This window comes from Sebastes umbrosus, chromosome 4 (assembly GCF_015220745.1).
Source record: "Sebastes umbrosus isolate fSebUmb1 chromosome 4, fSebUmb1.pri, whole genome shotgun sequence".
Classification (NCBI taxonomy): domain Eukaryota; kingdom Metazoa; phylum Chordata; class Actinopteri; order Perciformes; family Sebastidae; genus Sebastes; species Sebastes umbrosus.
Window position 1 is genome coordinate 16,672,680 of NC_051272.1, and position 10,138 is coordinate 16,682,817.

The 10,138-nt window shown below is 39.8% G+C and overlaps 1 protein-coding gene across 1 annotated transcript; it reads left to right on the plus strand.

Moving 5' to 3' along the window:
• Nucleotides 1–2,052, plus strand: c2cd4a (C2 calcium dependent domain containing 4A). The gene is made up of 2 exons (XM_037767719.1): nucleotides 1–470; nucleotides 593–2,052. The coding sequence occupies exon 2, from the start codon at nucleotides 620–622 to the stop codon at nucleotides 1,961–1,963; it is 1,344 nt and encodes a 447-aa protein (XP_037623647.1). The 5' UTR covers nucleotides 1–470; nucleotides 593–619; the 3' UTR covers nucleotides 1,964–2,052.
• Nucleotides 2,053–10,138: the final 8,086 nt, after the last annotated feature.

Consider the following 10,138-nt stretch of genomic DNA (forward strand, 5'->3'; position numbering starts at 1 on the left):
TATCTTATCAGATTACCTTGTTTAAGTTCACAGAACAAGGTCAAACACACTGTCTAATTTAAATGAATGGAAAACAAACACGTGAATGAAAAACCTGCCATTTGCTTTTAACCAGTTGTTCACTTTCAAAGTAGTAAGCTTATCTCACTACACAGTACAGCGGTTACTACAGGGGCACTGAGCTCTGTTGTGGCTTGGATATTTCCATGGGAACCAGCGGCCAAGGAGAGAGGGAGGATCCTGTTCGAGCAGCACAGGGGGGCGTGTGTTACATCCACTGGTTTTCTGCTTCATTTAAACTGTCTTCACCTCTCAAACAGCCACAGATGTGTTGGTCCTGACAAGAGAGAAGAACCTCTATCTGCTGTCAAGAGAGCCTCGGAGATTTCTCACAACAGCCTGAACTTTTAGCTGGAGCTTTCCGCCAATCCTGCTCAGGAAAGACTTGTGGATTATCTTCAGAAAATAAGGTAAGAAAACCTTCCTGCAAAGTTTATGATTGTAGATGATTTTTTCATATGATGACGTTTTTTTTTTTACGTGTGTTTGATCGTGGAACACAACTTATAAGCACATCTGTTTGGTTTTACAGAGTTTCCTAATTTCTATCTGAGGACCCATGTGGGTGGTGGAGAAGATCCGTGTGTCAGTGGAGAGATCTAACCTGCCTGTCCCGTCAGCAGAACTCAGCTTTAAAATCAGCGACATCATGTTTGGAGAAAAAGGTGACAAACCCAAAAGAATTTCCCTCTGTCCTAACGTCATCACCCCCGACAACATCCCAGAGTTCTGCATCCCGCCGACGATCCCATCCCTGCATGACATAAAGAACATGGAGCCGAGCCGAGCTGCTCGTGTTACCAAGGTGCCCTGTGAGAGGGCGAGCCCTGAAATAGAGGTGACACATTATGAGCCCATGAACCCGCACATCATCCAGGTGGAGAGTGTGGATGACACCCCCTATGACGGCTGCAGCGATGAGGAAACCACCAACGCCGATCCCCAGAGCCAGGCTGCTTTGTCCCTTCCACACATGGCCAAAGCTCAAACCTGCTATGGCTTTTGCACCTTATTGGAGAGCCCCCACACCAGAAGAAAGGAGTCTCTCTTCCACTCCGACCCTGGCTCCTCTCCCCTGCTGCTGCCCAGGAGTCGATCCAGCGTGTGCTCCAAAGTCTCCCCCTCCACCTCGCCCTCCTCCTCTCCGTCCTCATTCAGCCTCAACGCCCTGACCTCCAGGCTTTCCCCGAGAGGATACGCCCTGAGCTGGCAGGCCACTCTGGACAGCGATACCACTTCCTCTACTGAATCCTCTCCTTTCAGCTCGCCACTGCTGACCAGGTGCCCTGCCAAGTCTTCCCTCTTCAAAGCACTGAGCCATGAACTGCTGTTGTCAAGGAACATGAGGAAAGCAATGGTGTCCAGGAACAATTCCCTGTCCACAGATGAAGGCAGCTCCACAGACAACAGCCCCAATGTCATGAGGAGGGCGTCAGACGGGTTAGCCGAAGGCCTGCCGAACAGCTACAGCCTGGCGCCACCCAACATCTTCCCCATGGACCTGACTCTGCACAGAGAGAGGGTAATGAAGGAGAGAATGGCACCCATAGGGAAAGATGGCAGCCTGAGACTCTCAGCAGAGTACTGCCCAGATAACCAAAGACTACGGGTCCGACTCATCAGCGCCGAGGGCCTCTATCCGCTCTCTGTAGACCCCAAGATTATCAACTGCAGCGTCAGCCTCTCTCTGGTGCCCGGAAAAGTCCAGAAGCAGCGCAGCACGGTCATCAGAAAGAGCCGTAATCCCATCTTTAATGAGGATTTCTTCTTTGATAGCATCTCAGAGGAAGACATCAGCCAGCGGTCCCTGCGCTTTAAAGTGGTGAACAAAATGTCGACCCTGAAAAGAGACTATCTCCTTGGCGACTGTGATTTGCCTCTTTCTAGCATTGTGACATCATAAACCTAAGTACTTCCTTAACTGTTTATTTAAGTATCGAATTATTTATTTTCATTTTTGTATTGTACAATTTTCTAATGATTAAATTATGGAAAAACACTGAGGTTGTTTGTCTTTAATACATTTCAAAATAAGACTAGTTTCATATCTTAAACTGTCTGCAAAAAGAGTTTCTCCTCCATATGCACTTTCAGAATTCAATGCTTGAATCCCCACCTTCTAATTGTTTATAAACAAATACAAACATGTTAATATGATGATTTACAGCCTTTTGGTGTGTTAATGTGGCTGCAGAATCAGCTGGCCTCAGACAACCGTCGTGTCGTATTTCTCCTAAGCCTGTTGTTCTCTTCCTGACCTTTCCGATGATTAAAAATATCACTAGAAACCAGAAACCTTAGAGGGGAGTTTTCACCGTTGAGTATGCATAATTTTAATCAATGCACAAAAGAAGCTCTATCTGCTTTTTCTCCACTATGATACAGAAGACTTTACTGTTATATTTCATGAAGAAAGAATAACAAGTGAAGCTGTTAGAGATACCCACATTCTACAAGGTGAATGCATTTTTTATCAGATTTCAAATACAAGGCCAAGCATTAAGTTATGATATTTATCAGTAAAATAAAAAAAGTTAAAACAAATAAAAAATAAAATAAAAAATAATATTACAAGTAAAAAAGTAATAATAAAAGGAAAAAGTAATAATAATAATAATAATAATAATAATTATAATAATAATTATAATAATAATAATAATGATAATAACATAAAAAAGTGTTTCCCTTTTTATTTATTTTTTGATAGTCTTCCATTCAGGTGCCAAGAATTTTTCATACTTAGACTATTTTTACAAAACACCTCAACTAAGCATGACATCAGCTTTAAATTAAAATATCAATTAGGCCTAGAATTTGGAAATAATGAAGGCAGCTAAAAGGTTAAATTAAACATTAAGAATTTGAACTCAAACATGCCTTTTTTTCAGAAAGCTACAGAACAAAACATACTCTATTTGTGTTGAAGTCAAAAACAGCTTATTTCTATGCAATATACATACATGTTTACTCAACTGAGCAGAGCAGGAGCTCTTAATGTAGACTCCAGGCGCGTATATCCTGCTGCTTTCAGCAATAAAGATCAGGCTTAAAAGCACCGGCTGCCACTATAGCGCCTAGTTAAAGATTAATAGGTTTCTCAGGGCTCAGGAAAGCTCTGATAGGGGACTGACAACTGCTGCTTGTACAGTATATGACAAAACAACATACAGTATTGTGAGGAAGTGCATATAAATAACTATTTCCACCCAAGCTATAATAATAATAACCTGCTGGGAGATTGGTTTTAAAGCTCAATGTCTGTAACGATGCAAATATGTTACTAGATTTTGCAGTTTGGTTTGCGCCACTGAGAAAAGCCTTTGGACAAATATAGCTCCTGATCCACTTTCAGTTTGAACTACAGATTCAGCGTCGCCACAAAGACCTGCAATCCCCTCTCAATTGTTTCGATGGAAATAAGGGTTTTGTGTCTCTACAATACGAAGCCTAACACGCAGGCTCTTGTGTTACTGTAATACATAGGAGCATCTCATTTCTGACAAAGACACACATAAACATCCCACACAGACGACCTACATTTTTCAACAATACGTCTCTGAAAAGGATGTGTTTCCCGACCCTGTGAGGAGGCTGATATACTGTTGGACACTTTTGTATCGAGTGTTGACTCAGCTGTGAAATACCCTGTAATAAATGAGAATTACCCGTGATTCCCCTTGCTGGTCAACCACTGATAGGATTCGGAGGGATTTCCACTGATCTATCATCGTTGAAAAGAGCAGAAGCGCTGGTTTTATATAGCACATTGGTTACAGCAGCATTAGAGCCGCGATCCAAGCCATGTTATCCATCAATGGGCACTGAATAAAAGCTTCAAATAACGCCTTGTTAGCAATTCATATTACTCCTGGAAAACTGCTACTTCCTAAAAAACAGTCAAAATTGATTGCATGCTGCGACCAAGGCTATAATAGTTTGGATTTTTCAATCATTTCATTTTAGATTTGACTTTTCGATTTCATGTTAGTTAAGTTTTAGTTAGTTTTCAGATTGCGTTTGCAAGTTTTAGTTTAGGTTACATTTTTCAGAATGGTTTAGTTTTAGTTTTTATATATTTAATTTTACAGTAGTTTTAGTCTGTTTTTGTTAGGGCCAGGTATAATGTCTCAGAAGTATTTAGCTAGCTATGTATAAATACAAAACATGGAGGACTGTGTAAGAACGGCCATAATGTTTAATGTTTAATCTTCGCGCTTCTTTAGTGAAGCAAGTGCGGCACAGCGCCATCTCTTGAAAGGTCAAGTCCATTCAATTTCTGTGGTTCAATGTCACGAGAGTTGACGGAAATTTATGCCATCTCCTTTTTTTCGGTAGTGATATATTATAGCTAACAAAACTAAAACTGAAATTAATTCATGTTCATTTTTATTTTATTTGTATTAGTTTTTTTCCCAGGTAATATTGTTTCAGTTTAGTTTTTCTTAAAATATTTAGTTTTTATTTAGTTTCAGTTTTTCAGTTTTAGTTTCAGTTTTTTAAATATTTTTCACTGCTTGTTTCCGTATTAGTATAATAACCCTGGCTGCACCATGTGTAAGTCCAACCAATAAAGTCATCACATTGATTTTTTTTTTTTTAAATATTCCATCTTCCTACCCTTTCTATGAAACCAAAATGCCAATCTCTCCATTACTAGTTATAATTAATTAATAGTCGTTGGTATAAACATAAGTTTGATCTCTCACTGACCTGTTTTAGCAGGAAGTACATCAATTAAAAAAATATATCTATCTCAACACCTCACCTCTGTCTAACAGAGAACTCCTAGCTTTATAGTTTCTGTCTCAACCATTCTTCTTCAATAACCTTGCACATGATGAATTTGCACATCATCATACTACCTTATCTAATTTCTATTTAAAACAGAAACAGCAACACATTTGCACACTTTGCTAATGTATATAGTATGTAATCCTATGTGTATATTTTATATGTTAGTTGTAGTAGTCTGGTATATTTATAGTGTATTCTAAGATACTTGTTATATTGTCTATATTATAGAGATATACCTCTAGTGTTGATGTGTATATTTACTGTGTAGTTACTGTTCTTCTGCAATGCCTGGATAACCTGCTGCTGTAACACAAGAATTTCCCAATCTGGAATCAATAAAGTACATCTATCTATCTATCTATCTGGACATTTTGATTAGAACATACTGTAATATATTTTTAATACATTTTTACATTTGCCATTTGAGCACAAAAAACATGCTGCAACACTGGAAATATGAGATTGTGACTGTGTACAGAATTCGCAGTGTTTTGTACGTACTGCTGATTGCTAGAAATGATTTCATATTATCTGTAGGAAACATCTGTCTCCCTCAGAGCTGTGCATCATGAATGCAAACTGCGCAACAGGGGAAGTGCACTGGCTTAATCTCAAGTGTCTGAAGACAGTTGCCTGGTTACCTTCGTTCACCGGGATGCCTTTTACAATTTCAAAGTAATGAGCTGGAATCGACAACAACTACATCTAGAAATGATCACCTGGATATGTTGTACCTCCTACTTCTATTCAGCTCTCTATTTGCTGCAAAACCTATTCAGTGCTCTCTGGTTTCTTGAATTGGAAAGAACATGTTTTCATACCAAGAAATACAAACTAACCCCTTCCCCTACCATATCTCACTTGTCTGTTTTAGGGCTTCAGTCAGTTCAAACCAGTTTCCTTATCTCATTTTCTGTTTTACCAGGCTCTTATATTGTGCCAAAACATATAACATACACAGTAAAACGTCACTGTAAACATGTTTGACTAATGTAGTCACCGGTAGGTACTACACCCCACCTACTTATGTTCTCAGGGTAACAAGTGCTTTAGAATTGGAGTGACGAAGGCGAGTGGGCCCCTTTTGTCATTTGTTATCCGCCTCTCACTGCAATCAATCAAATGTCCTGTGAAAGTGGCCTTCAGATGTCACAGGCATGATGTAGTCAGGACAAATTATTCTGATGTCTAACAGTGATAGAGCAGTAAGGAAGTTCTTTTGTAAGTTGATAAGGAGAGGAGTTGAGCTTATTGACTGATACCCAAGGCAAAAACACTGTTTTTCATGCACTGTCAATTTTGCGATTTTTGGGCTTCCATAACATGTCTACATTCATACTGGAAAGAAAACATCCAAAATACTCATTTAGGTGGTTAATTTACTACTTTGTCTATTTGCGTCTGTAGATTTCTCCTAAATTCACCCAAAGTTAGCATTAGATAATGCCTCATTTGTATATTTAAACATACAATTTCAGAAAACTTGTAATACAAAAAATAATTGTCTTAAGCTAAGTAATCAACTGGGGAAGTTTCATATCTATGAGTTATTTTTTTACCCCATTCACCTGGGGTGTCTCCCCCCCTTGTCTTCTAATAGCTGAGCATAATGTATACATACACGTCATATTTACTTGATACGAGAGAGATAAATCCTTTCAAAAGCCAGATTTGATCTTTGGTTACAATATTAAACAGCTTTAATCAAATTACCTGATTAAAAGAGAGATCTAAATATTCCATGATGTCAGTAGTGATGCTGCGAGTGATTTGTTTTTTGTGGGTCATGACATCACTGTTTATGGCCCCACTCTTCAAATTGGTAAACACCGCCTTCAGTGTTCAGCTTCGCACCAGATCAGTGGAAGTCATAAGCAGGCTGTACGCTATATTTGAGCTGCATCATTAGGCTGTGTGAGGACACATCCGGCAAGATGAAACCAGACCTGACTGACACGTGCGCTGCCAATGCCTGATGATGCTCCAACCTCACTGGAGTCTGCAGTATTTAATTAAGGTTGGACACTAAAAAATCATGTGGGAATGAATTTCATTTGTTTATAAAATGTTATTTTTAACAACATAGTCTGCTTCGCCTGAAATTATTGAATGACTCACTATTTGTGTGCTGAGATTGGTAGAACCAACAAAAGCGACTTTATGGTTTCATTACTCAGAATTATGATTTGACTAAATATATCCCACCTTGTTGACATTTCCAGTGTCACTGTGACCATCCAGGTCATTCATTCTGCCTCTGTTTAGTCAGTTACAACATCTATTTAACAACGGCACAAAATCAACCTGAAGCAACAGCCTAACATTTTGTTATCTGTATAGATATTCCCAGTTTACGATAAGGCCGAGAACAAATCATGCTGCATCTACACGTAGCAGACTCATCACTTAGCCTGTGCACCTGCCCTGTGTTACACCACCCACTCAATCACCTCAGGCAGTGCATGCAGCCGAGTCCAAGCGTGACCTGTTCAGTACATAACAACCGTCCACGCAGTAGGTTGGACTTCCTCACATTTGATCAGACTTATATAAACAGAACCGAGGTGTTTGAACTCGCTCAACCCTGCTCTGCTTCGTAGGTGCTGCTGAGACTCCACATAAAGTAATCACTCACGAGCATGGCTGTTTGATTATTGTGTTTCTCGCCAGTATACGTCAGTAAAAAGTGGGGGCTAATAATAACTCATCATGAGGCCTTGTGTAAAGCACCAGTTGTGTGTGTTAATTTCTCAGTTGCCCCCAGTGATATGTCTGATCACGCTTGTGAACAGATGAGATGGTTAAATGCATTAGAACAATCAGTGCAGGACTGCTTGCGCAATGTTGTCTGAATAGCCATTAAACAGTTAGGTAAACAGTCTGCCACGACACAGGACATGTGACGGGTCGGCTGGAGGAAAAGATAGATTTGTTTGATTATTGCTAACTTTAAACCATTTTCACAAATGTTAAAAGGCACAGTGTGTAGGATTTGGAGGCATCTAGTGGCGTGGTTGCAGATTGCAACCAACTGAGTACCCCTCCGCTCACTCCTCCCTTTCCAAGACTGTGGTAACGAGTGCAAAAACGCCGTAACGCCGTTCGGCTCGCTCAGAGAACATCTTTATAGATATCACTACTTTAGGAGCAACAGAAGTCAGACGGCGGCTGGCGGTACCACGGTTTTTGCACTCTGCGGCTCACGTTACCACAGTTTCATAAGCGGGTCAGAGAACTATGGTGGCCTTCAGATAACGTTAAAAACTCGAAAGGCTCTCTTAGAGTCAGTGTTTGGTTTGTCCGTTCTGGGCTACTGTAGAAACATGGCGGAGCAACATGGCGGACTCAGTGAAAAGGATCCGCTCCCTATGAAGATATGAAAGGCTCACTCTAAGCTAACGAAAACACAATGATTCTTATTTTCAGGTACGTTAATGAAATATAGTTATGAATATTAAATTCCATTTCTGCTAATGGATCCCCAAAATGTTACACACTGTTCCTTTAACACAATTATGGTGATTAAATACTAACATATACAAAATAATAACTAGAGTTTCTTTCAAAATTGTGATAACATCACAATGACGAGCATATTTAAACTCAAAACATAATAAACTGCGCATGATTAGGCACTGAACATGGAAAGATGACACTGTCTTCCTGTCTGTCTTTCTGTGTTTTTTACCTCTTGCAATAGCGCCTTCCACTCCCATGGCAACGGGGGCCCAGCTCCAGGGGAAACCATGGAGATCCTGCCTTTCATGTGTGAGATGCTTTTATTTCGACACATAAGTTGATAGAGGCTGTCCCTGTCTGTTTGATTTCGGATGCATCTCGGCTTCAGTCATGCTGCTGCTTGCATCCAGAGCCAACTGTCAATAGATCCTTGCTGTGCATTCGAAATGAAGTGGGGGGCAAAATCTGGATTACACGTTGTGAATACTCCACGCCATTCTGAGACAAACATGCATATGCATAGAATCATAACTACTTTGTCTAACTGGATAGAACACATTTAAAATTAAGTTAATAATGACACCAAAATCCACCAATCAAGTGTCAAGACTCTTAAATTTGTTTTTATTTAATTATCCACAGACTTAATTTATCTGTTGTCCTTAAATGGCACTTTTTAATGATTTTTTTTCATGGTGTGACATTTCAAATGAATGAAATCTCACTTTAGATCGAAACTCTTTGCTTTGTATGATTATGTTCCACAGCCATTATGTTTTGTCTGCCCAGTGTCCACCCACAGTCTGGTGCTTGATCAGTTTCCCTGAGAGAGAGCGGCGATGAGACACATCCAGGTCTGTCTGTGTCATTTTAACTGTCCTACTTCCTGTGATCCACTTCCCCGACCAACATCCAAACCACAGAGGGGCCTCACAGTCCCGATTACCTCGACTTTGTTCGTCCTTGACTTTGAGATATCATAAAAGTTGTGAACTGTAGAGCAAAATCTTTATTTGCGGAGAGTCGATTTATGATCTCATCCTATATCATTTGTCCATGCAATTATCATATTTTAGAGGAGAAATCCAATGTCACGACAGTAGGTCTACGAACACCAACTTCATTGAATTGCCATTTTCATTATGATGAACCAGGGAGACAGATAAAGGTCTCTTTTAGATGACGCACAGGCCCTTCTGCTTGCATTCTGAAGAACCAACCAATCCATTAAGGCTTAATTATGATTTCAAAGCACTGTAGTGCCTTAAAAACTACTCTATAAAAAAGGAAACCCTCTTCCTAATTCACAGATTTGAAGTGCAATAAGGATTTCTTCAGCTTATCTTCTACCAGTACTATTAAGCAACCCAAACCTCTGTCGCTGGTCTGCTGATTTATTAATGTTTAGATGTGTTGGGCGGTCTTCAGCAATGGGACGGGGGAGAGAAATGTCTCTTATTGTAGCATACATCAGGCCTATTCAATTGGCCTTTTAACAACCTCAAACTGGCCCTTTAATAATTTATAAAGCATAAAGTTAATTTCTTCCAATAAGAGAGTTTATTCCTGTTCATCAACATCACCACTCACACTATTACGCTGTTACGGACTGTTGAATTCAATGTGTTTTTATTAAACCCTCTGAGACCAACTTTACTTTCTTTCAGAGGTTGAAGCAGGTTCAGTTTTAAAGCTAGAGTGAAGATACAGATATCATATGAAACTACCTAAGGAACCCATTGGTATCATGTCATGCTAGCTTGTTGAGCTAAATAATGCTACAAATTTAGGCTAAATTTTGGCGTGGAAAAACTGGCATGGCCAT